The sequence below is a fragment of the Rhinolophus hipposideros genome, assembly GCF_964194185.1.
Source record: "Rhinolophus hipposideros genome assembly, chromosome: 9".
NCBI classification, from domain to species: Eukaryota; Metazoa; Chordata; class Mammalia; order Chiroptera; family Rhinolophidae; genus Rhinolophus; species Rhinolophus hipposideros.
Window position 1 is genome coordinate 21,846,946 of NC_138055.1, and position 27,931 is coordinate 21,874,876.

General features: G+C 42.3%; 1 protein-coding gene across 1 annotated transcript; it reads left to right on the top strand.

Annotated features, from left to right (window-relative positions):
- Positions 1-3,702: 3,702 nt before the first annotated feature.
- HAL (histidine ammonia-lyase) lies at positions 3,703-26,361 on the top strand (the record flags this gene model as incomplete). The annotated part of the gene is made up of 20 exons (XM_081058887.1): positions 3,703-3,949; positions 4,636-4,696; positions 4,786-4,813; positions 5,164-5,238; positions 5,334-5,406; positions 5,513-5,579; positions 5,899-5,936; positions 6,752-6,877; positions 8,931-9,070; positions 10,952-10,999; positions 11,646-11,793; positions 12,555-12,650; positions 12,739-12,797; positions 13,624-13,704; positions 16,088-16,153; positions 16,230-16,395; positions 19,123-19,257; positions 22,922-23,030; positions 23,127-23,196; positions 25,626-26,361. The coding sequence occupies 20 exons, from the start codon at positions 3,703-3,705 to the stop codon at positions 25,764-25,766; spliced, it is 1,974 nt and encodes a 657-aa protein (XP_080915013.1). The 3' UTR covers positions 25,767-26,361.
- Between the last annotated feature and the right edge of the window lie 1,570 nt (positions 26,362-27,931).

Genomic DNA, 27,931 nt, shown 5'->3' on the forward strand with positions numbered 1-27,931 from the left:
TCCTGATGGTCTGTTCAACCTTCCTCATCTCTTTAGCGGTCAGCAAACATTCTTCATCTACAATGAGCATACATCACATAGAAAGAAATATCGGAAACAATACAGCTTGATCCGAGTACAAGAAGAACAAAAATACCTTTGTGTAGTGCCCCGGGGTATCTTGGCACACAGTTTGGGAACCACTGTTGAATTAGTCAGGATTCTTTCATTGTAAGTGGCAGCAACCCAAATGACTAGAAGTTAGAAAGAAGAAAGGAGGATTATGTTAAGGAGACAGGGTAGGGGGAGATTTCAGAACCTGTGGGCAGACAGAAGGAAACTGACACCCAGGGACTGCAGAGCCATCAATACTCTTGTCACTCATTTCTGTTTCTCTAGTCCACATTGTATATAGTCTGGCTAACCCCGGCTTTACTGTTGCAAATAGTTCTTACCTCATGGAGAGGCTCTCTCAATTTCCAATCTCCAGAGGTGAGACTGACCCAGGTTGGGTCCACCCCTGGCCAAATAAACCATAACAGAGGAGTCGTGTTTTAGAGTATAAATGTGGGTGGGGTATACCATCATTAAATACCCCTCAAAAGTCTTAAAACAGGTAGGACTAATCACCCAAAAAGTAGGGCAGATACCAGAGACAGAGTCCTGTCCATTCCTGTACTCCTGAGATTTCCCCTTGCTCTCACTCTCCCTAGCCCCTCTCTCTGTTTGGACACGTATCTATACTGCAATGTGATTCTGTTTCTCAAGACGCTGCTCTCACTTGTCTTCTGTCCCAGGGATACCAGAGGACAAAGTCCTCAAATCCCTGGTATGTAATCACATTCTTAAGTGATTAGACTTCAGCAGATCCATGGACCCAAATGATGTTTTTGAAGGCTTCTCCTGCCCTGCGCTCTAAGCATATTCTACATTCTAAGCTAAGGTCATTTTTCAGTTATTGCTAATGAACGATACTGAAAGTGAATAAAAGCAAGGGCTGTTTGAAGGGTGGTGTTGAAGGGTGCTATGAGGAAGGTAGAGGGCGCTAAAGACAAGCGTCTACACAGATTTACCTGGGGCTGGCTCTCTACATTTATTCACCTCTAATAAACATGTTGAGTGTCTAGGTGTCAGGCTGGGTGTATGCGTAATTTCTGGGTGAATAAAGATAGGTAATGTCTGCAGAATGTTAAAGACGAGGAATGCTAAAGTAGCCCAGAGAAGAGCCACTTAACCGCAACCAAAGGGTTTAGGGAATGCTTCATGGAAAAGAGAAGGCATAAACTAAGACTTGAGGAATAAGGAAGATCTAGCCAAGCAAATGTGGAAGTGTGTTTTAGGTGGAGAAAGAATAACATAAGTAAAGGTGTAGACTTAGGAGTTCTTTGGGTCATGAATCTTGATGGAGCCAGTGGAAATAATTTGTCTCTGCTCCAGTATCTAGGGCCTGTGCTTGGAATCCTCAAATGGCTGGTTGTGATTCAAACCGCTGGGAGCCGGTGTCATCTGGAGGCTTCTCCCTCATATTCTGATATCTGGCCTGGGATTACGCAAAAGCTGAGGTCAGCTGGAATTGGCAACTGGAGTGTCTGCATAGTTTGGGTTTTCTTACGACACAGGGATGTTGGACTACTTATCAGTCCACCTGATATGTCATCACCAGAGAGTAAGCACCATGAAGGCAGACACTGTATCTTATTTATTAAGGTACTTCATGTGTCAGGGCCTCAGTTTTCTCAGAAGGAGGAGGTAAGGTTGTCCTCTGAGAATTAGGGGAGGTGGATACTGAAAAGGCCCTCGAGGAGTGGGTAAATGTTTGGAAAGCTCTGAGGGGGCGTGGCATGTACACAGCCAATGCCATGTTCTACACCATCACAGGAGTTTCTGTAGCAGAACCTTTCAGCTGGGTGAACACAGATAGAAGTTTGTTGTTAGGACTCTGTTTGTCTCAGAGTGTAGGCATAGGTTTAGGGTCATAAAGGAATTTCAAAGTGCTGAAGAAAGTGGTACAGGTGAGCAACTAGGGCACCAGCTTCCTAAGAAAGGAAGTATGGAAGCTGGTGGGAGGTGGATGGAAGAAGGAACTCACCAGAAGTCAGGTCCAAGGGCAGAGATGAGTGAAGTAAGGGGAGAGCTAGAATGCTATAAGGTCATGGTCAGAAGGTCGAGTATTGGAATTTAAGATTTATGGATATCGAATTCAGGTGAGGACAAATTCCAGTGTGGTCAGGGTGTGGGTGGCTCAAGCGCAAGTTTCAATAAGGCTGAATGGGTGGTATCTCTTGATTTGTACACATTCTGGGAAGCTGTCAAATAGATGCTGGGTGTGGGTGTTCTCTGTGAGCAAATGTTTCTAGCCCCAGAAGTCTATCTTAGTGGAAACAGTTTTCTCAGGATTTTCCTATTGCAATAATCAAATCTCTAGAAACTGGCTTCCTACTAAAATGCTGCTTGATTCCTTTTTCCTGCTGTTCAGAGTCCCTCATACTAGTGATAATGAATTGGGTGCAGGGAGCAGTTATCTGTATTGAAGAAGCTTAATTGGATTAGAGCTATCCATGTACCAAGATTAAAGAACATTTATAAAGCAATATAGGTATCTCGAGTATTAAAGTCCAAATAATAATAATCACAAACACTCTGTAGCATTTCTAATGTCCCAGGTGCTACTTTAAGGTATATATATATATATATATATATATATATATATATATATATATACACACACACACGCACACACACACACACACACATATGAACTCACTTAATCCTCCCAACAGCCCTTTAAAATAGGTACTATTATCTCCATTTTATAGATGAAGAAACAGAGGCCCAGAGAAGTCAAATAACTTGCCAGGGGTCCCACAATTAGTAAATGGCAGAGCCAGGATTTGATCCCAGGTAGATTCAGGAAATACTGCAGTGAGACAGTTAGCATCTTTGTCTATTGAAGAGAAAGCAAAGGCTAATTAATAACTTACTTTCTGGAGAATACTTGCTGGAGCTGGAGTGCCAGCCATGGTTGTGTGAGCTGTAATGTCCACGCCATGGTGGCTCTTTCATCCAGACAATGACCTTTAGTTATAAAAATGATCTCTGGCCTTTGCAGCTTCCCTCTGTGGAGGGACAGCTTCAGAAAACCTTAGCAGTGGCAAAGAGTAGTTGCTCAACACATGTTAGTGGAATAAACAAATGAATGAGGATTGCCACACTCCCTGGTGTCACACTTGGCCAGCAAGGTGCATTTTACAGTTGAGTAATTCCAGATAAAGACAGGAACATGGTGTTTATAAGCTGCCCTAAGAGATGAGAATGCAGACCCGAGCCAGGAGAGGGAGAAATCAGGGACCCTGAAGAAAGGGGGCCAGCATGCAATAGGACCCCCAGGCCTTCCTGCCAGCAGGGCTGCGTCACAGGTGGACAGGCGGCTGGCCTGCCTGCACTCCAGGTCCCCCACTTCTGCCCCTAGCTCAACTGCAAAAACCCAAAGAGACAACGTTGGGCCCTTAATAAATATTTGTCCAACGCGTGAATGAGTCAAGTCAAGGGAGGTGGCATATTTTGAAAGTCTATCCTTGGCCTCCCCACCAACCACAGCTCAGGAGTCCCTGCCAGATAAAACTCTCCCCTCCTGGTGACTGTCACCAGTAACTGTCACCGGTATAGGTGCAGGCGCGGCCTGGCTGTGGTGGCCTCATCGGGCCACAGGAGAGGCAGGGAGCCATGCCCAGGTACACAGTGCACGTGCGTGGAGAATGGCTGGCCGTGCCCTGCCGGGATGCGCAGCTCACGGTGGGCTGGCTAGGCCGCGAGGCCGTGCGGAGATACGTCAAGAACAAGCCAGACAATGGTGGCTTTGCCTCAGTGGACGACGTGCAGTTTCTCGTGCGCCGCTGCAAGGGCCTGGGCCTGTTGGACAATGAGGACCCACTTGAGGTGGCTCTGGAGGACAATGAGTTCGTGGAAGTGGGTGAGTGGCCAGAGGGGAGCAGCTTATGTGACGTGGCATGGCCTCACATAGTACTCACATCCCTCCGAGGGAGGTTGCATTGTCATCCCCACTCCAGGGAAAATGCGTGAGGGCTGTGTGCAGGCACCGCTAGGCCTCTGTGTGCCTCAGATTCTCACACAGCCCTGCGAGAAAGGTCAGATTCTTATCCACCTTTTATAATGAGGCAATAGACTCTAAAAGGAGGTCTTATCTCTCCTCAGGCATCTAGTAAGAAGCAAAGATCACATTTGAACTCAGGACTGTAGGTCTGAACCCCTTTGCACTTACTGAATTACTTTGTGTTACACAATTATTTTTACAGACTTGAAGGTGAAGATCTTTTCGCCCTTCAAAACAACTTCACCCACTAGAGGCCAGTGGCACAGAGGAGTTCATATCTAAAACAAAGCCAGGGGTAGAGGTGGGGGTTGGATCTTGAACTTTCACTTAAAGCCGGGGCAATGCCTGTCACCTACATCTCTGCCTTTTGCTCTCCTTCTTTGTAAAGACGCTAAGAACACTTGATAGTATCTAAGTCATTTTAAAGCGACCATGTCTATAGAATTCAAAGGCAATTGAAGAGTCCTTCCTTGGTTTGCCAGCAAGGCCAAAAGTGGCTCTCGGTTGTGATCTGTAAGGGGTCTCCTCTTGGGTTCTTGTTCCAGTTATAGAAGGGGATGCCATGTCGCCTGACTTCATTCCATCGCAGCCAGAAGGAGTTTACCTGTATCCTTTCCTGCAGGCTCCTTGGCCTGCTCTGGGGGCTGGGGCTCTTCCATACTCCCCAGTATTTTTCTTTACCTGGTTGGCTTCAGATACAGCAAATACCGAGAGCCTGAAAAGGTAAGCTTCAAAAACAACTGCTCTTTTGTTAAGAAAATTAAGCCCCCTTCCCCACCCCCCATTGAAGTGGGTGGGGAGAGTCAGCAAAATCTATGAGCAAACACTATCAGTTAGGACAGGACTTTGACCAGTTCTATGTAGTAGGGAAAGTCATTATGCTTTTTTGTTTCTAACTTTCCTTACTCGGCCTCCTCTTAAGCACGCTGTCTTTTAAATGAGCATGTTAGTGTGTCCCAGCAATGATAAAAATCTCTGAAGTGTCAAAGTTTGGTTCTGCTTAAGGCTTCCCTTCTCGCTTATACAAGCAACTGAGCTGTTCGGACTGATGGAGATTCCCTTCTTTTGTGCAGTACATCGACTTAGATGGGGACAGCTTGACCACAGAGGATCTGGTCAATTTGGGCAAGGGATACTACAAAATAAAGGTATGGGGGCGGGAAGAGAAGGATGTCCTCTGCCTTTTTTTCTGCTGTGTGTGGAAGTCTTCAGTGTGTTCAGCTCTAACCAATTGTTTTCCTAGCTCACCCCAGTTGCTGAAAAGAAGGTGCAAAAATCCAGGGAAGTCATAGACCACATCATAAAAGAAAAAACTGGTATCTTTTCCCCTTTGTGTCATACAATTATTTTCATAGACTTAAAAAACATGGCCTGAACCTAATTGTGTAACATCTGGTTTTTGGTTGTTTTTTTTTATTCCAGTTGTTTACGGCATTACCACTGGTTTTGGGAAATTTGCCAGAACTGTAATTCCTATCAATAAGCTAGAGTAAGTTGGAGTCCTGCCCTCCCCACCAAACGCACACACATTCACATGCCACCTACCCCCATCTTTGAGATTTCTTTCAAAAAGGGAAGTAATTCATATTTGCCCCAATTTACAGATGAGGAGGATGAGGCTTGGGTTGACTTGCCCAGGAGTTGGTATTATAAACACAGGCTTGCTGCTTTCTTCCATTGCCTCACGCTACCTCATCCTGTCCCTCCGAAGGTTTAACTATCCCTCCTTTCATTTCTCCAGCTGAGGGAAACTTTTACCAAGAGGTGTTTAAGAGGGTTTGTTTTTTTTTTTTTCCTTTCTCTCCTAGGGAGCTCCAGGTCAACCTAGTCCGTTCACATTCTGCAGGTAAACCATTCCAAACACTGGGTACCTCCTAGGTCTTGTTGGATTGGATGAATAAAGTACAGCTCAGTGTGGGACATCCTGTAACAGCCACGAGGACTAGGTGCCAGTTCTGCTGGAGGGGAGGCAAGGAAGCAGGAAGCATCAGACAAGACCACCTTCCAGCTGAATCTCCAAAAAAGGAACAGGCCAGGTGGAAGGATAGGGTTGGGACCGAAGCCTGGATACAATCATGCCAAGAGAGTGGTGCGTTCAGGAAATGGATTAAAGCTGAAAGTCAGGGAATGAGTGGGTCAGGACAAGGAGAGATGGGACAGTGTGTCAAGAATCAGCTCCCATCAGATTGCAAGGGAACTTGTGCTAAGGAGTCTGGACTCTAGTCTAAGGTTTTGAGCAAGTGGTGGGGGCTCACTAAAAATGTTCCAAGAAGGGGAACTGAGAAGGCAAAACTGGGGTTTCACCTTTGTCTGGAAGATGGGACTTTAAGAAGCAAGACAGGAGGGAGAGCAGTACAACTACCTGAGTCAAGAAGTGGAGAAAGACATTTTTTTAAATTTTATTGGGGAATATTGGGGAACAGTGTGCTTCCCCAGAACCCATCAGCTCCAAGTTGTCGTCCTTTGATCTCGTTGTGGAGGCCACAGCTCACTGGCCCATGTGGGAATCGAACCAGCAACCCAGTTGTTCAGAGCTCGCCCTCTAACCAACTGAGCCATCTGGCCGTCCCAAGAAGTGGAGAAAGATTTGAGAGATAAAGGCAGTCAGAAGGTGGAAAAGATATTGTTTCTCTTCTAGAAAACATCAATTCTGTTTTGTAGGTGTTGGGAAACCACTAATCCCTGAGAGATGTCGGATGCTCTTGGCTTTAAGGATCAACGTCTTAGCTAAGGGATACAGCGGCATTTCCCTGGAGACCCTCAAACAAGTTATCGAAGCATTTAATGGTAATGCAGTGGATCCCCAACCCGTCCACTGAGGCATGTCCCACAGGGCAGACTTGATTGATGGGTTGGTGAAGAATCGGTTGAGACAAGAAGACATAAAATAATGGAGATGAATGGAAAATGGGTTTGGCAAGGAGGATACCAAGGTGTGGGATTATGGCAGAGAAGCTTACCTCTGTGTACTTTAACCCATTCTCTATCATCCTTCCCTTAGTATTTGGCATCTTTAAGACTGGAACCAGCCCCTCAAGTCTGGGCTTAAGTTCAGGGCTGGAGAGAACTTTGATTCAGTGGTGCCCGAATGTAGTTAGAGAAGTTGCATCAAATCATCTGGGAAACATCATGAATCTTGGATGTCCATCCCAAAGACTGACTCAATAGTTGTGGTTGGTGCCTGGGAATCTGAAATCATAATGCTCCCCAAGTGGTAGGATTGCCAGACTTAAATAACTAAGTCTAACTTCTCCCAAAGACAGAACAGAAAAGAGATTAAAGACTTGCTTGTGATCGTGAAGCCATCTAGTGCTAGGATATGATGCAGTTCAACTCTTTGGAGCTTACTTCAGGGGATAGCAAAATTAAAATATGGAGACAAGCTTTGAAATGCTTGGGAGGCCATTGTCCCTTCTCACAAATAATGATAAACATTTAGGTCAGCAGAGGCTCAGGCACTCTTTGTGGTGAAGGAGTGGGAGGAGAAGCAGGGCTGGGCAGTCACATAGACCAAAACACATGCTAGAATTCCCACTCTACGGACACAAGTGATTCATAGATGTGATATGCTGATCAGTGAATAGCAATTTGAATGAACCCTCTGTTGTGCATGGGGCTGTGCTAAACAGACCAGTCATGATTCCAGCACCAGTTTATTTCTGCTCCCATCCTGGTCTGCCCTACAATCCCAGCTAGTACAATTTTGGCCATGAACCCACATATGTATGCTTTATGGGCGAGTCTAAGGCACCCCTGGGTCCCTAAGGGTTCTGAGAATTCCCCAGGGTGACTTGAACTTCGATCTGGAAGTTGGTTTGTGGGTGGCACTGCTTTGTTCTATTGACATTATTTAGCAGTGGCAAAAACACTGCTCTCAGGCATCTGAATTTACTTAGAAAAACAAAGCCTTTTTTTTTTTTTTGTAACTTACTGGGAATTTCCTATAAAACTATGTCCACTTATAAGTGGTACTAAGGTGGCAGACCGGGTGACTAGGAATCTGGCAAAAAGAAGAGATTATGTTGCCTATGACTTTCTTTTCCAGGGAATCCCTATCAACATTTTGGTGAACCTTATCCGCCTGAAACATTTTATATTACTTTTCTAATGTAAATATTTACATGTTTCCAGACATTCTCCAACAGGTTTTAATGGCAACACACAACTTTTGGTCATAGGAAAATCTCTTAATTCCATATTGAGATCTTTTGTAACTTTTTGTTCTTAGAGACAAGTCTATAAGGAACAACAGTTAGTTCCTGATCACGTCTTTAAGATGCATTGCTAGAATTCTTGAAATTTCTAGGTCAGATTGGAACATGCACAGTAAGTGAAGGGGCAGAGGACCAAGAAGGAAGAAGTTAACAGATAATCGTTATGAGGATATGGGTTTCAGATCAGCTTTCTGCCATCTTGATTGTTTCTCCATGTAATGTTCCGCCAGCCACCTTCACACAGCAAATCTGAGCATACCCTGGCTAACACCTGTACTGCTGCTTCCCTTTGTCCTTAGGAGAAAGTCTAAACGTAGAGAGGCTTACAAGAGAAGGCTTGGTTACTGGGAGGGTCCTCTTCCCTTCGTGCCCGGACTTCGTTTCCTCCCTTCTCCCTTCCTGCCTTTCTTTCTCTCATCCTCCCCCTCACTCTTTCTTTCTATAGTAGCTCAGCCAGGTCACCTAAGCATTAGTTGTGGTTGAGGAATTGTCTTTCCTCAGGTATTTGTGCCATTTGTGCTGTAAAGTGATACTAGATCCTGTTGGGGGTGGTTGGTCTCGCTGGCAAAATGGGGACAGCCAGAATGAAGTACTCCTGAAGTAATTGATACCTACTTCCTTCCCAGCCTCCTGCCTGCCCTATGTTCCAGAGAAAGGAACCGTGGGTGCCAGTGGAGACCTGGCTCCACTCTCTCACCTTGCCCTTGGGCTAATTGGAGAAGGGAAGATGTGGTCTCCAAAAAGTGGCTGGGCTGACGCTAAATACGTAAGACTTTCATAACAGCTTCCATGTGCAGTATTTTTCCTAGACTGGGCATTGGGTATATTGCATGCTTCATTTCGCTTAATCCTTACAGCAGCCCAGGGAGGGAGCAGCTGTTGTCCTTACTTTATAGATGAGAAAATCAAAGCTTGGAAGTCAAATTAGGCAAGGCTCTTAGCTTCCATACTCTACTGTCGGCCTGTCAGCCTCTGGACTCAGTGATCACCTTGGTGAAAAGATACAGCTACCAGTATTGATCCAGGAATTTATTCTGCATCTAAAACACTTCCAGTGCCTATCCGGGAGGTCACACATTGTCGCAAGTTTTTAGTTGCTGGTCTCACAGGTACAAAGCTAAGCATCGTAACACTTACTCTATGGCCTCTGGAAAGCAGGTTCCATTCCTCCCTCCCCAAGCTCCCACCTTGGTGGCTAATCAGAAAGGCTTGTTTTTGATAAAACTTTAATATTTTCTTCATTTATCTCCAAATTCCATCAGAGAAGCCCAAAGAATGATTTGAAGTGCCATCTCTGATCAATTGCTGGGAAGTCCCCAAACAGTAAGCAAGAGGGCGAGGACTAAGAAGGAGGGAGAAGTTAAGCAATAGATAATCCTTATGGGGATACAGGTTCTAGATCACCTTTCTGCCATGCAGCCCCATCTTGATGATGTCTGCATGTGCAGTATTCTCCAACCACCTTCACAGCAAATCTGAACGTATCCTGGCTAAAACCCATGATGCTTCCCATTGCCCTTAGAAGAAAGGCAGAACTCAAAGTGGCCTACAGGAGGGATGTCTTGTTTGGCATCCTTCATCCCTCCCTGCCAAGGTTCAACATCACAGATGTGGGAGGGGCCTTACAGCTGGAATGTGTTGTGGCCCAGGCAGAGGGACCAGCACAGGTCCATTCTTCTCTCCCCTTCTCACTCCTGTTCCTCCTTCTGATAAGTCCCCTGGGAAACTACCCTCTCTGCTCTTCTGGCTCCACATGCCCTCCACCCCCACCCCGTTCTGTCCCTTTTGCTCCTCCTTTGTGCTCTCCTGGCATTTTATGCGATTGTATTCCACTGAACTGTACCCACTTCCTACCTCCTGCAGCACTTAATATTCTATCACTGTAATTGCCCTTGAGCTCGTCTTTCTTAACCCAGCCCCAGTCCAACACCTAGAACAGAATTGGGTGTTTAATAGGGACTCTCATAAATTTGTGAAATTGACCTAGTAAATGGTGCTTGCTCTGTCTTTCTTCTTGCCTATAGAGACCTTAACCTAGTGACTGCTTCCACTTCTTTTATTTTGGAGGAAGATTATTCAGCCCATTTCACTTCAGGATTGTGTTTCCATCTGTTAGGCCAACAACCCCACCCCACCCCATACCTTCACTGGTGTTCACACATTTGCCCCACAAGTAAGAAGCCCTGCTCTGAGGTTCTGCCAGTGTTTAGATAACTAGGAGGAGGGGAGAGGATGTCTTATGTCAAGCTCTGGAGGCAGGGAAGTGTAGACAGATAGTCAGGAACCCAGCCTTAGCACAGTACAGGTGGGCATATGTGCCCAGGGAGCAGCAGGAGAAAGGTGAATCATTAAAGTGGGCACTGAACACAAAGCACATAGAAATCAAAACTTAGGGTTGACTCTGTAGACACTAGAGCCCCTGATTTAGGTACGAATATTATATGAGAGCTAAGTCTGCTTTCAGACTAAAGGATAGAACTAGAGAATAGACCAGAGATGATGAACAGAACCAATGCATGTAGGTCTAATCTTTTATAAGACAGACTTGTGGGCTTAAAGATCTTTCATTAGATCCCTCATGAAATTAGAAATAGGCTGGTATTTCATTTGATACCCATTTTTTATATTTCTTTAAATTATTCTTTAGGTCCTGGAAGCCCATGGGCTGAAACCAATTATTTTGAAACCAAAAGAGGTAAGGAGATTCAAGGAAAATCTGCTTGTGTTAACAAGTCTTTATGCACTATTTTCAGTCTTAATTTCAGTCTCACCAGTTTCTTAAAATAAATGTGACTTACATGTCTGTTAAAATTTGTCCCCCAAAGAAAGGGCTCCTCCATATGCCTTTAAAAGATTCTTCATGCCACACGTGCTTAGGGGCTCTCTTACCTAAGAACTTAAACTTCACACCAGGATCTCTAGGGATCCCTAAGAGATACTCTAAGCCAGCATCCCTTAGGATGCTCTAAACCAAGATTTTTGGACCACACATGTTTCAAGGTGTCTTGTCTACAATGATGAGAAGTTTAAAAAGAAATGCAGAATAATTAAGAGCTAAAGATTTTATATGCATTGTACACTGGAGCTACACTGCTGCCTTGAGAACAGGGATACTTACTAGCTATTCCATTTGGCAGATTTATAGTAACCACTTCACATAGGATGGCACTTAGTCCTCCAGCGCTTAAATAAGCACTTCTGCACTGTACTTCAGAAACCCTGAATCAGCATCCGTCAGCTGACAGCCTAACTTTTCTCTTAGGAAAGCAAAAGACACTAAATCAACTTCACAGGCTTGTTATAATAAATGCAGTAGGAAACTTCTCTCCCCCTCCCCAAAGGGTCTGGCGCTCATCAATGGGACACAGATGATCACCTCCCTGGGCTGCGAAGCTGTGGAGAGAGCCAGTGCTATTGCTCGGCAGGCTGACATCGTGGCCGCCTTGACCCTGGAGGTGCTGAAAGGCACCACCAGAGCCTTCGATACCGGTCAGCGTGGTTCTTCCTTTCAGCTGCTATTCCTTGAACCAGAGCTGGTAGGGTGGGCTGGTTGAGGTCTTTAGTCACAGGAGTGGTGGAGGTGGGTGGTAGGAAAGAAGGAGAACACCCAAGTGCCTATGGCATTCCCAATGCTGCAACAGTTTCATCTAAATTATGCCACACTTGGTCCTTGAAATGGTCACATTTGACAGACAGATGCTGACCCTGAGAGTTAAATGACCTGTCCCAGATCACCCAGGTCTGACTCCCATCAAACTATATGCTGTTGTAGGAATCTGTTTGCAGGGTTTTAGAATTATAGTGGAACTCAGGTTGGTCCCCATTAGAAATTTGGAAGGAAAAAGAAAACTGTAGAAGTGGTAGCTTACCTAGAATGTAGTGAGTTTGAAAGACTTTCCACTGTTATATATAGTAGGACAGAAAAACTGTCTAAAAATTACTTAGTTAAATTAAGCCACTACAGGGCTCCTTTCCATTATAAGCCTAAATATTTTTAGGGTAGCTCAGTGTCTTCAGGTGAATTCCCAGTAGCCTCAACACATAATTTGCACTCAGATACCGAAAGTAGAAAGAATAAAGACAACAGGAAAATCTTGCTTTTGGTGTTCGCTTTCTTATTCTAAGTGGAGGTTAAGGAACCCTGGGATTTTGAGGGCTGTGTTAGCACACCATGGATGGTCCTGAGCCATCCGTTGTAGTTCGTTCTAATATAAGAGTTGCTCAGACTTTTTCTCCTTTATCAATTCTAGACATTCATAGTCTTCGCCCTCATCCTGGGCAAATTGAAGTTTCTTTTCGATTTCGGTCACTCTTGGACTCGGATCACCATCCATCAGAAATAGCAGGTCTGGGCATGCTTATGTGAGTGAGCTTATTTGGTTTTTGAGGGGGGGGGATGGATAACATGATGTTTCCTCTTCATCTTTTCCGCAGAAAGTCACAGGTTCTGTGATCATGTTCAGGACGCATACACCTTGCGCTGCTGTCCACAGGTAAACAAGCAAACAAAAAGCTTCCTTTCTCTCTCCCACATCCGCCTCCCAAAAAGAGGAAGGCGTTGTAAAATCATGTCATTGTCAATTATAACCCAAATTTCTTACTGCCTCTACTAAAAATTATGTAGATCATACTTCCATTTGTCCAATTATTGTAAAGTTTCTAGTCTGCGTAGTAAGCTGTTTGTTTCCTTTTCAATTGCTTTACTCAGCCGCCTTGCAGAGACATCTAACAGAAAGCTGGCCGTGTTAATTTAGTGTGCTCACTTTTTAAAATTCTTAATAATAACATCATCCTAACCGGTTAATGGAGTTTTACTTGTTCTTCCTGTTAGATAAAACTAGACCCAGCCTTTCAGGGATGTTCACAGGAAAGAATCAAAATTCAAGTGCCACCCTTATCTGCATTTAATAGGCAGACATAAATCATCATAAATGAATCTGTCTGTGAGACTTAACTTTACATAAAAAATGTAAATGACCTGTGTTGGCAGATGTTACAACTCATTTGCATATGGTAGCTAGTTGAATGAGAGATCAATAGACTTACTAAGAATGAAACAATAGCTCAGCTTGTGCCAAATTCCAGTCTGTCGGGTAATAGAGTCCACTCTAGAGTAAATACCCTCACTTCCTAGTACTGAGCAAGTCCTATTCTCCTTAGTTAGATCAAAACAGCCTACGGGGAAGAATTGCTGAAGAATTTACAGTAAAAATAAATCCCACTTTCAAATATTCTTGCTATTCTAATAAGAATATAAGATTCTGTGACAGGCACCATGAGTGTCTTCCAGGTATTAACTTATTTAATCTTATATTTTAGGTTCATGGTGTGGCGAATGACACAATAGCATTTGTGAAGAAAATCATTACCACGGAACTAAACAGTGCGACAGATAATCCTGTATCTTTTGACTGTGATTATAGAATTTCAGCCGGTCATTTTAAGACCTTCTGAAGTGCTCATTTTCTGTAGCCTCTCTGTTCTGTCACTCCATTTCATACACAAAGTACCTGAGGCCCAGAGGTTAAGTGACTTTCTCCAGATGGGAGCTGGTAAGTGGCAGAGGCCTGGCTCTGAACCTGATCTCAGGTTTGGAGTCTAATGTGCTGTGCCTTCAAAATTGACCCATTAGAGATTAAAGGAGATATTTCCAGCATTGGCTGAGAACTTTCATGAAAACACTTGCCCTAAAACCCACTGCTGAGGTTGTTGTTAGAAGGATGAAGACCTCCAACACAACTGTGGCTGTGTAGACCCTGGGTAGGTTGGCATGTAGGCAAGCCTTCCTCGTTCTACTGACTGCATGCTGCATTAAACAAAAGGCAACCTCTTAACACGTACCGAAGTGTTAATCAAAGACTTATGGCTTTCCCTATCCCAAGTTTTTGTGCCTGACATGAACTTTACTCAAATCAGTGTTTCCATATTTGTACTAAGAATAGTAACAACACCCGTTTCTCAAAGGTGGAGCTCTTCTTTCTGTCATGGCATGGGTCTTGCAGTTTTTGCTGTGGAATGTTCTGTGAACACTTAGTTCCCCCAGGAGCTGCTGTGATCAGTCAAGGGTCACACTGGCAAAGTCTTCACAGAGACAATACTGCCTGAAGACCACCAAACCCCCTAGGAATCTATTTGTTGCAAACTCATGTCTGCCTCAGTTCTAAACACTGGGGAAATGCTGAATCAGCAGCCCTGAAAGCAGTTCACAGCCGGGGTTAGAAGACTGGTTCACAACAGCTGGATAAGGTTTCTCACAAGAACTTTTCTGTGTGGCTTCTCTGACAGGCTTACTTCAGGATGTATGTTTTATGTCCTCTCAGACTGTTTTACAGTTAAGTCAAACCCACATTAAGTAATACTCAGCTCACTAACCTACCTCAACACTATCCCACTCCCAAAATGGAGTATTAGTTTTCTCGAACTCCATGTAGTCTTGTCTCAGTTTCAGCTCATGGACTGCAGAGAGGTATCCATTCTACACTTAACATAATTTTAGACTTGAAAGGGTAATTTAGACTTTAAAGGATATCTTAAATAGAGTTAAAAAAAAACACATTAAATTATGGGAAATTGGGGAGGTAATAATTCCCTTCTAAAGTCTTCCCCTACCACTTGCCTCAGCAAAAATTTTAGCCAAAAATCCTTTACTCCCTCAATTAAAGATTCTTAATTGCTGATGAATTTCCAATAGACTAATCTTTGGGAGTTCTCCTGCAATACTGGTGTTACCTGAAAGAATATTTTTCTCAATTTTCTTTTGCAGATATAGAGCACCTATTACAAAGTTGTTGGATATTACGGGAGTTAACATCTAATTGTTATACTCTAATAGCCAACAAATTTGGAACAACTAAAGAACAACAGAATGTGCTTAAGTTCTAAATTGGTGCCAAGATCACTTGCTATCAGGATTCAGAGAATGGAGAGAAGACCAAGTCCTGTGGTTGGGGTGGGTTCATGGAGAAGAACATGAGCGAGGCCTAACAGGCTCATGGTTATATGTACAGAAAAGGGTAATTCCAAACTTGACTAAGGTAATATGACACACGCAGCTCCAGCTCTTTGGAAGTCAGACCATTTCTCACACAGAGTGATCTCGTTGTAAATAAGTAGTGAATATTCTTTAGCTCAGTAGGTGAAAATTAGCTCTTTGGAACCTAGAAGGAGGGTCTGTTATTGCCTTTGTCTGGGTGCCTGTTGGTCTCAGTGAAGTGCATGAAAGAACGGAATGATCCCTCAGAATACTAACATTCAGTGAGTCTGACTTAAACAGGTTTGGGACGACCTTTTGGCCGCCATTGCTGCGATCACTGAGTAGAGAATTTGAAAGTTTTCCCTGAATCAATTGTCCCAGACAGTCTGGTCATTCAGCAGGTTCTTCTATGGAGCACAGGCTCACAGTGCCCATTGAAAAAATAGAATTTGCTCTTGAACTGGTTCGTGGTCTCTGCTGTTAGTTTCAGGTTATAAACTTTTTGAGGGCAAGTACTAACCACCAGATTAGTACAGTTATGGTGCTAAAGAATCTCTAATCTCAAGAGAGAACATCATTTCATGCCTCATATTTCTTTAGCCCCCAATTGCGTATACACAACTCTTCTTTAAGGTTTTGTTTATTTGCTTGTGTTGTGTGTCCCTTTATGTCAACAACTGCTTGTGGAGAGACTCTCCTTCCACATTTTATAAAAGCTGTCACCTCAATGTTAAAAATAAGCAGATTGGAAAAGACTTATACTTGAAGTAATCAGCAAATGTATGTTCAAGCCTTAACCTACTTTGAAAGATGGTGTTTGCCAACAGGGGAGAGACTATTTCTGGAGGAAACTTCCATGGTGAATACCCAGCCAAAGTAAGCTTTTTAGAATTGTTGCTGACCCTAAAAGCATATTCCAATATAGGCCAACTGAATTGAGAAACTCTTTCAGGCCCTGGACTATTTGGCCATTGGTGTCCATGAACTTGCCGCAATTAGCGAAAGAAGAATCGAAAGGCTCTGCAACCCCTCCCTCAGCGAGCTGCCTGCCTTCCTGGTGGCTGAAGGTGGTCTGAACTCTGGATTCATGATAGCCCACTGCACAGCTGCAGCCCTCGGTAAGGACACTGGTCTTTTCCCAGAATGCAAGCCTGTTCATTGAAAGTCCTTTCCATTTTACCTGAAATACCAAATTTTCTGTTTGAGTGAGATTTCACTTTTTTAACTTCATTAGCATCCCACTTTTCTCAATAGAAATACAGCAGGTTGTTGTAAAGAAGCAGGTTGCTTCTTTAATTGTTTTTAGGGGAAAAAATATAAAATAAAACCTAAACAACATTATACTGAAACACAAGAATACATAGTGAGGTTGTAAACAACAAGGTTTCCACAATTTCTCTGTAGGAAGCAATTTGACATCACATATGAACTTAATCTGCGTAATTTTCCCCCTATTCTCAATTTGAAGATTATCAGAAAGAAAAAGACAAAGATGTTTATACTTAATGGTGAAACTTGAAAGGACCTGAATGATCACGCTTTGGAAACATTTCATTAGATATACTAGCCATGAACACTGTGATTACAGCACGCAATAATGCTTATAAGAAGGAGGATGCCTTTATGAAAATTGAGCTTCAATCTAGCTGATTTCTGAGCCAAGACTGTAAGGGACAAATAAGTAACTCATCAGAACAGGGCCTGGCACAGAGGAAGTACTCAGGGCTTCACTTACATTCAGTCACTTAATTGTCACAACAATATCATGAGGGAGGTACTGATATTATCTGCATTTTACAGATAAATACCTGAAGATCTGAGAAGTGACTCATGCAATAGTGCACAGCTAGTAAGAAGTAGAGCAAAATTGAAGCCCAGGCATTTTGGATCCCAAATCTGTGCTTTCATTTTATTTAATGAGGATCTCATTTAAATCAATATTTAATCCTAAAACATAGTTGCAAAATTTAACAAATAGAAGTGCAAGAGGCCCAGCTAAATTTGAATTATTTGGGACATACTTGCACTAAAAAATATTTTTTACCTGAAATTCAAATTTAACTGAGCATCTTGTATTTCTATCTGGCAAACCCACCCAAGAGGCAGGATAGTGTGGTGGTTCATTAAGAGAACAAATTCTGGGTTCGAATCCTAGCTCTGCCATTTACAGTGTGATATGAACCAAGTTTCAATCCTATTTACCCTTGGTTTACTCCTGTGTAAAACAGGCATGATAAATTTACCTAGTGGGGCCATTTTGAGGATTAAATGAATTAATACATATAAAGCCTTAGAACTATGCCTGGCACTAAATAAATACTGGGGGTGCAAAAAAATGTATTCAAGGGGACACTTTGGTCAATGTTGCTCAAGCAGTAGTTCCCCATAATCAGAAGTGTCTGGATACTGATGGTAACCACTTTGAGCCCCTCTGGTAATTGCAGAAGTCAAACATGACTTGTATTCATCTTTTGTTATCGGTATATATTGAGCATTATAATTTTAATAGTTTTCTTTCTTAAAATGTGTATACATTTTTTGGCACCCTCTGTATTAGTTAATATTATCCCTAACCCCTTTCATACCTAAGCCTCACACCAAAACTCAACACAGATAACAAACAAAGAGCCACTGAATTAACCTTCTCCTCTGTCCAGTATATTCTATTTGCTCACTTAGCTGCTTACTAAAATACCACTCCAAAGAGTAGCGATTTCCCACATTAATATGGCAGGTGGAGTGGTAATTAATTTCTAGAGAATATTATGGACTTTGAGAAGCCCCATTTGAATGTGTATAGTTTCCCAGGCTGCCTACTAAAGTCGTTCAGCTTGCTTTCATTATAAAATGAAACTGGCGGTATTTTTTGGCCACTTGTACTTTATGTTTCTGAACAAGCCTCAACTACGGCCGGCTGATCCATGCAGCAAGTTCAAGGTCCCAGAACCCAGAGCTTGCAGTGCTAAAACTGAAAGTCCTGGGTAAACCAGAATGAGTTGATCACCCTAGTTTATAGCTACATTATCTCAGATAGGATCCCTTGTAGCCTAGAAAACAATGGAAGCGTCACTCTCAATGTCACAGAAGGGAGGGAAAATACTTTGATGTTTTAACATTTCCAGGCTTCTGACGCTGTGGAGAAGGAACTCTGTAATCTAGGTCCTTGCTATTTAAAATGTGGTCCTTGGACCAAAACTACAGCCACCACCTGGGAGTTTGTTAGAACAGAAGAATCTCAGGCCCCACCTGAAACTCAACATTTGCAGTTTAATAAGATCCAGTAGTAATTCATACGCACATTATAGTTTGAGAGACATTAATCTAGGTCATCTCTCAAGCTCCCTTACCTCCCCAAGATATCTCTGGCAGCCATCAACCTCTTGCTTAAACTCAGAACATCCACTTATGTCATCATTGACCAGACTAAATTGTTAAAACTTCTTGCCCAAGATCTGTAAGGCCAGCCTCACTCCCCAAATGCCACAACTGATTTCCAACCCCACCTCCTCTGGTGACACAACCAAATTGTTCTCCAGTACCTGAAAATAACCACGTTTCTTTTTTTCCTAGTCTCTCTGGTATGTTCAATGCTTCCAGCGTTTTGTAATATTACAATTTCCATCCCACTCTTATCTCAAAAATCAGTATATCTTTCGAGCCCTTTTCGCTTCGCGGGGGTGAAAAGAAAACAACAACCTACTTCCTTTTTCCCAAAGAATTTTGGGCCATCTGGTGCTGGGATAACTAGCGGATACTCCATGCCATGGAGCACTTTGGGAAAACCCAGGTCATGTGGGCACTTTTTCCTGTTGGGAACATATTTCTCTTGCACTGATCTCTTGCAGTTTCTGAGAGCAAGGCTCTGTGCCACCCGTCGTCTGTGGATTCTCTCTCCACCAGCGCGGCCACGGAAGACCACGTCTCCATGGGAGGATGGTCAGCAAGGAAAGCCCTCAGAGTCGTTGAGCACGTGGAGCAAGGTAACCTCAGCCAGCTCGGGTGGCAGGCCTGGCTGATAAATGACGCTGCCAGTGATCCTCAGAGTGGAATCTCCACCAGCAGCATCAGTATCTCCTGGCAACTTGTTAGAAATTCTCAAGCCCCTCCTCAGACCCACCAACTGGATCCAAAACTGTAGGGAGGACAGCAGAACAAGCTGGTTGTAACAGGCCCTCCAGGTGGTTCTGATGCTTGCTGAAGATTAAGACACACACCTGCTGGCTAAGCCGGTTCATCCACTGGCTTTTTTAAAACACAAGACTTTCAATATATATTCAAAAGTAGGAAATTAGTACCATGAACCTCAGACACACTTCACTCTGATTCAACAGTTAGCACATTTGCTTCGTATTTTCTTTTGCTTTTCTCAAATTATTTTCAAACAAATCCCCATATTATTTTCTTCCTGCATACTTTAACTCTTAAATATCAAGATGCCATTATCACATCCAATGAGTCTTGGTATCATCACTGAGTACATATTCAAATTCTCCCAGTTATCTCAATGTCTGTATAGTAGGTTTGTTCAAATTAGGATTCAAAGCCCACATTTTAAATTTGGTGATCAAGGTTTTACGCTTCTTTTCATCTAGAACAGTCCCATGTCCCCCATTTTTCTTTTTTTGTCCATGCCATTAACTAGTTTAAAAAACAGGTCAATTTTCTGATAGAGACCAGTATTTTGGACTTACCTGTTAGCTTCCTGGTGGTGGTACTTTTAACTTGCTCTCTGTTCCAGGCATTTCCTGTACGTTGCAGTTGACCCAACCTCTTTGGCAAAGATACTTCATAAGTGGACCCTGGGTTAGGCCCACCTCTCCCTGCTTTCTTAATTACTGCTTGTTTTGTTTTTTAAAGGGAAATTGCCTTCCTTTAGGCATTATTCTCTAAGTTTTTTGGTTTTTGCAACTGTATTGGAAGCAGTTGGCTGACAAAAGAATATCACTATCTGATAAATGTGAGAGCATTGTATATATATATATATATATATATATATGTATATATATGTATATATATATATATATAAAACAGCTGTATTGAGATACAATTTACATATCATAAATTCACCCATTTAAAAAGTGTAATTCAGCTTTTTAAAAAATATATTCACAGAGTTGTGCAAGCATCACCACAACCAATTTTAGAATGTTTTCATCACCTCAAAAAAGAAAACTTGTACTCTTTACCTATCAATCTCCCAAACTCCCTACCCATCCCCCACCCCCCTAGGCTTAGGCAACCATTAATGTACTGTCTCTCTCTATTGATTTGCCTATTCTGGACATTTCATAAATGGAATCATATAATCTGTGTGTGGGGGGGGAAGGTTGTGAGTGTCTTCTTTCACTTAGTGAAATGTGTTCAAGGTTCATCCATGTTGTAGCATTCATTCATTTTTCTGGCCAAATAATATTCCATTGTATAGATATACCACATTTTGTTTGTCTATTCATCAGTTGAGGGACGTTTGGGTTCTGTCCACCTTTTGGCTAATATGGATAATGCTGCTATGGACATATGTGCACAAGTTTCTGTGTGGACATATGTTTTCATTTCTCTAGAGTGGAACTGCAGGTTCATATGGTAACTCTATGTCCATTTTTTTGAGGAACCTCCAGACTGTTTTCCAGAAATGGCTGTACCATGTTACATTCCTACCAGCATTCCTACCAAAGAGCTCTGATTTCTCTACATCCTCACCAACACTTGTTATTATCTCTCTACCACAGTGTATTCTTAATGTTCATTCTTAAAATGGTCTCCCCATTGAACATGTTGCTCTGGCCAAAAGCTTATGGAGCCACCCTAATCAATTCTCAGATTTTCTCTCCAGTTCATCAGTAAATCAACCTTACCTTCAAAAGACACCAAAGCAAGCCCTTTCATCTCCTTGTGATTGATCTTGTTTTCACTACCATTTCTCTGCAGTCACCATGTACAATATCCAGAGTGAGCTTCTTAAAACGTAATTGTGACCATACCGTGCCACTACTGAAAATTTGCCAGTGACTTCCTATTGCTCAAAACAAGATCCCACCCCCTTCCTGTAGCCTACAAGGACCATGCAGAGCATGACCTGGCTTCTGGCTCTCACTGCCACCTCTCTCCATCCCATTCTCTACCCTGGAACCACAGTGCAATTATTGTACCTTCCAAGGACACATCTCTCTCGCGCACCGGTGTCCTCCCTGGTCCCTCTGCCTACAACACTGCTCGCAAAGGACTTCGCATGGTTTACTTCCTCACTCCATCTACCTAGTTGCCCAGATTTCACCTCAGATGCCATCCTTGTTTAATCTGCTAAAACAGCACCCATCATTCTGTCCCCCCCCTTTTTCCCTAATATCACTTCGTATTCCTGACATACTTAGGCTTGATTGTCTTTCCCAGTGGAAGATAAGCTACATGAGGGCAGGGATCTTGGCTGGATGGACTTAGAATACCTAGAACAGTGCCTGGCACAGACTTGGTGTTCAGATGTTTGCATAACAATAAAGTTAACACTATAGGTCCAAATTATAGATCTAGCTCTTCTAATGTAGTTCTATCCATTCATATCAGGCGGGTGCAATTTAAAACAAAAGTTTGGCAGTTTGTATTTCAAGCATGTTCATTTTTACTTAAGTTTGCTTTGATTACAGATATTAAACAAATACCTGTAATTCTTGGAATACAATGGTGCTGGATATAAAGTACAATATAAGTACCTGCTTATTACAGCACCTAGTGATTCTTCATTGCATAGGGAGCACAGAAAGATAATAATTCCACCTGGTTGGGGTGGAAAGACAGCTACCACTTGATAATCCACAGTGGATTAAACAATGAATGAGATATTCTTTCTCTCTGCCTTCTTGGAAATTACAGTCTAACCAAAAAAGAGGACATTGGACAATAATTTGGCAACTCTTTGTAGCACTTAACAAAACTGTGATTAAAGAATAGAGCTCTAGGAGGATATAAATGAACCTAATGTAGTCTAAAGGGATGAGAAAAGGCATCTCTGAAAGAGTATATAAGATTAAGACCTGAAGAATGAATAGGGCCAGCTAATTGGAGGGAAGGATGCAATATTAGTTTTGTAAAGGAAGCGAGGTATGCACAAAATAAATTGTTCTGGGATGCATTGCAATGAAGATAGAAGACATCCAAACACCAGCTTCTAGAATTTCAGTTTTAGTGGACTTGGGAGCCTTTGAGTTTGAAGATTTGAAACCGACATTATAGAATCAGTCCCACGGCAACAAAAGACTCTTTGCCTCATTCACTGGCTCCTTAAATCCTTTGATGAAAGTCGGTGTATTTTAGGCCAAAGGGACCAGCAAGTCTAAAAATAAATTGAAATTTGCACAGAAGTGGAAATAGGAAACAGATCTCATCCGGCTTGATTAGATGTGGTGAGAAGGGGAGCACTGAGACATTTACCTGGATTGTTCTCCCCTTTACACCATTAAAGATAACAGGGGGTTAGAAAAGCAGATTTATAACTGTAACCAAATATCAAGGCAGCTTCATTCTCTCAGTAGACAGAGAACCATCCATCTGTAAGTTGGCTGGCAATGGCAGTCAACTTCCGTGTGATTTCTGGCCCTCGAGCAGGAAGTCAGATTTAATCAGTGGTCCCCTCCACCTCTCTTGTTTTAGTGCTGGCCATCGAGCTCCTTGCAGCCTGCCAGGGCATAGAGTTTCTCCGGCCCCTGAGAACAACCACGCCCCTGGAGAAGGTCTATGACCTGGTGCGCTCTGTTGTAAGGTAAAGTCTAACAGGTCCCTGGAAGTGACACCATTTCAGCACTGTGAACTGGCAGTGTTAATGTTTGGCTGACGATTTCCTGTGCTTTCTCTGTAGGCCCTGGATAAAAGATCGCTTCATGGCCCCAGACATCGAAGCAGCACACAGGCTGCTTGTGGAGCAAAAGGCAAGCTGGCTACTTGGCTTATGTCTTAGTTTGGGGTCATTATGGGACAGTACAGTGGGAGTGGGAAGTGGAACAACATGGTCTTATTCTTTTGTTTTCTGGCTATTCCTTGGAGGGCAACAAAAATGTTTCTTATGCAAAGCAACCAAGAAGCTATTTGATAAGCTCTGATACCCCATGTTGCACCCAGACAATGAATATCTAAGGATTAGAAGCTGAAATTTATTTTAATTGGAGTTTTGGAACAAGCATTTGTGGGGAGAAAATGAGATGAAAGGTTCATGGACCCCCTTTACCTAGAACGTGCTTTCTTTCGTTTAAAAGGACTTTCTCTTCCTGTAACGCTATGGCGATCACCTGGCCCAATGCCTGCATAGATCTGAAGAGAAAACAAAGTCCCAGGTTTTCGCTTCAAAGGGCTGTGGGTCTGTCTAGTGCTATTGTGTCCTGCCCACCATCCTAGATGAGAGACAGTTCCCTTTACTGCTGATTTCCTCTAGCTGCTTTGATTATCGATTTGTCTGATAGGGACAGACACCTAGCATGCGGACTCATTTTTTAAATATGTTTTGTAAAGTTTTTTTAAGCCTTTTTAGTAATTTGTGGGTATTGTGTTCTGTAGAATTGTTTGATTTCCCCTGGAATTGTTGCTCTGCTCTGCTTCTGGGGAACGATTTTTCCCTTGGAACTTCACACCTGTTCTTTCTAAGAGTGCCCTTCACTCTTTGAAAGGGAGCCCCGTACTTGCCAACTTTGCTGCTAGTACAGAAGCATGTGAAAGGTTTACCTTTTTAAATTGAAATAGAATTGGCGTATAAGATGATAGTAGTTTCAGGTGTACAACATAGTGATTTGGTGTTTGTATATATTGCAAAATGATCAGAATAAGTCTAGTTAACATCTGTCACCACACACAGTCAAAATTATTTTTTCTTGTGATGAAAACTTTTAAGATCTACTCTTTTAGCAACTTTCGAATATATAATACAGTATAATTAACTGTAGTCACCATGCTGTGCATTACATCTCCATGACTTATTTATTTTATAACTGGAAGTGTGTACATTTGGACCATTTCACCTATTTTGTACATGCCTACCCCCCACCTCTAGTAACCATCAATCTGTTCTCTGTGTCTATGAGTTTGGTGTTATTTTATTTTTTAGATTCCACATATACGTGAGATAATGCAGTATTTGTCTTTGTCTGACTTATTTCACCTAGCATAATACCTTCAAGGTCCACCTGTGTTGTCACAAATGACAAGATTTCCTTTCTCTCTCTCTCTCTTTTTTTCTTTTTAGGATTTCCTTTCTCTTAATGGCTGAACAATAGCTCTATTATAACATTTATTTTTATTCTTTCATCCATTGATGGGTATTTAGGTTACTTCCATGGCTTGGCTATTGTAAATAACGGCAATGAACATGGGGGTGCGATACCTTTTTGAGGAGGTTAGCCTTTGAAAGAATACATTTTCTAAAGTGATACAAAAGAATAGCACAAAGTGCTCCTTGGCTGTTTGTGGCAATCAGATAAAAAGCAGCTGTAAACCAAAAACAGGGCCTTAATTTGAGAAGATATGCTTGACAGAGAATAGGTTGGTGGTTGGAGGTAAAAGCTAAACAAAGGTCTGACTGAGGCAGTGCTTCTCAAACTGTAATATGTGTGTGAATTTCCTGGAGGTCTTGTTAAAATGCAGATCTCGATTTAGCAGGTTTCAGGTGGGGCTGACATTCTGACTTGCCCCAGGTGATGCTGGTACTGCTGGCTGGCTCAGGGCCACACTTTCGAGTAGCAAGGGCCTAAGAGACAGAGCAAGTGTGGCAGGGTTTAGAGCAGGGGTGTCCAAACTTTTTTCAACGTTTTTTACCAAGGGCCATATGTGGTAAAATACACAAACAGCTGGGCTACTCACTCGAGGTGAAGTATGTATTGCCTCACCTGGTTTATTTAAGTAAACTAAATATATTTTGGAATTTGCTGCGGGCCAATTAAAAATGGATTGCGGGTCACAGTTGGCCCGCGGGCCGCAGTTTGGACACCCCTGCTTTAGAACTAATGAGGAAATCCATTGCTTTTTATCATTCAAGACTTTCTTTAGAAAACTCACGGTCAGACCTTGGGCAACTTTCCTTAATTCTGTCCACACTGAATTCTCTAGGTTTTATTTGTTTATTGGCTTGTTTTGCTTTTGAAGAGTAAGCAGCTAAAAACATTTATGGTAACTTTAGAAAAGTTTTGGACTTTGTATTTGAAAAGCTGTGAATGCCACCAAAGACTAATTGTGTGTCACATTGCTTAAAATAAAAGCAAGTAGACAGCTGTCAGGTATAGATGATGTTTCGGCTTCAGATGAAGCTGATGCTTAATGACATGTGAAAACAATGCTGTCAACATTTTGACTTTGTTTTGTCCTTGATTCTCAGGTTTGGGAAGTAGCTTCACCCTACATTGAAAAATACAGAATGGAGCATATTCCAGAATCAAGACCTGTTTCTCCAACGGCCTTCTCGCTGGAATCTCTAAACAGGAAATCCAGCAAAATCCCAGAGTCTGGGGATCTTTGATGGGCTGTCTTGGAATTGCACTTCAACAGCAAGCAGTGTCGTGCTGAAGGAGAGACCCAAGAACTTTTTTAGGTAGAGCGATTCATTATGTAATTCAGTCCTTCTAAAACCTACTTTCGTTAGGGTGCGTTAGGGTGCACAGACAATTGCTAAATCTAGCAACGTCTTCTTGTGGACCTGGTTCAAGATGCAGTAGGCATTTTTAGGTTATAGGAGTTTTTCTTTGATGATCTCAACAGGCCATTCACTCTTAAGGGTGAGAAGAGCAGCCACGCTGCATGCGTCTTTTACTCTTAACATTAGGTGAACTCAGATCTTGAAACAGATTGATGACATTCTTTCCTAAAAACATTAGACTTTTGTGAATCTTTTTTTGCTTTGAAAAGCTCTCCACTGATTAACTTTGGCTGATTGTACTATGCCATGATATGACTAATGTTTCTTAATATGTCTTCATCAACCACCCTTTTTAAATCATAATTTGTCCTTCAGCTGCTCTTTCTTGTATTAATTGAGTCATAGTAAAGAACGGTCAATAGGTCAACAAGAGGTTTTGTGTAAAGGAATTAAGGAATAAATATAAATATTGCTATCGAAGTGGCCCTTATTGAACAGTGTATTTCATATTTATCAAATACCACTACACATATAAAAAAAAAGACTCAGATGCTTAAACTGGAGTTGGAGGTCAGTTTTATCACTTCCTTGCTACGTGTTAGTACTCGATTCACACTCTTTTAATAACCCTGCATTAAGAAGCCTCCTCATTTCACAGACAAAGAATCTGATATTCAGAAGTTAACCAACCCTTCCCTGTAATGATAACCATTAAAATGAGGTCCCTTTGACAAAGATCAAATGGGGCCCCTAGGATGTATTGCCCAATCTGTCCTCTACTCAAAAGAAGATAAAGAACCTTACGGGAAGGCTTAAGTGTAACTGTGCAGATGAAGGATGGGTCAGATGGCCTCATGGCTTCCAAGATCCGTGACTTTGCATCCAACTGTTCAAACATGTGCTAGGCCTTCCAAGTTCAGGAGTCTGAAATCATGGCTCTAAAACCTGCAACTGGTAAGGAAAAGACAGACGTACTTGCCAGCTTGCCTACCTGATTGCAGCCTCAAACAGGTCTAATAGAATATTTCGTAATAGAGTTTTCACTCTAGATTGCAACCAGTCCACAGGAAAGATGGAGATAGAAGTGAAAACTGCTGCCTACAGCAGTTCAGTGAACAAAAAATCTGCTGAGGAACTTGTTTGCCAAAAGGTTATTCTTGATGCTGTTATTTGCTAAAATGTGCACACACACGAATGAAGTTTATGCATTCTTACCTACGAGCTGCAGTTGAGCCAGTAAACCCCACTGTCTGATGGTTGCTTTTCACTCCAGTTTGGGAATGCTGGATCCCACAGGCCCCTATGGTCCTCTGGGGCACTTTGTCATTGAGCTTTTGCACACAGCTCTCTTAGTAACTGACATCACATGCCTTCCAGGGAATGTCAAGGTAAATATGGAATAAACTGACTCTCAGTTGTCTTAGGTTGTCACAGTATTCTTAGATTTTTATAACAAAGTTTAACTCCTTCTTAGGGAAAGGCTATTCTAACTGCAGTTAATCAAGTTTCTGAAAGATTTTATCAATGATTGTTCACCCATGAAAAAGTATCTTTAGAAAATGTGATTGACTCAGTATACTTTCTCTTTCCCATTGAGTAGCAGCAAGAGTTAGAGGCATTGAGATACACCTGACTTCTTAACCATCTTAGGGCAGCCATAGGCCAAGCCCAAAAGCAGAGAGGCTTTTCTGGCTTCTGCTGTTCCTGTTGGCCAAAGAAAGTCAAAGACAACTTGGGACATGGGCATATGATTTGGGAACTGCTATTATAACAATCTACAGCATACACAAAATCCTATACATAACCCAAAAATTTTGAAAGAAGATAACTTCAAACTTCTTTAAACTTGTGTCTCACTTCTAGATATGGTCACTGGATTATTATCTTTTTATTACATCTTCTAATTATCGCATGAATAACATGATCATTTTGCACTTGGGAGGCTACTCCTGTTAAAGGTATGTATCAAATTAAACACTGACAATACACCAAAAAAACAAAACCCCCAACAAAAAGAGTTGGCGGAAATTCATTTCAGCTCTAAGGGT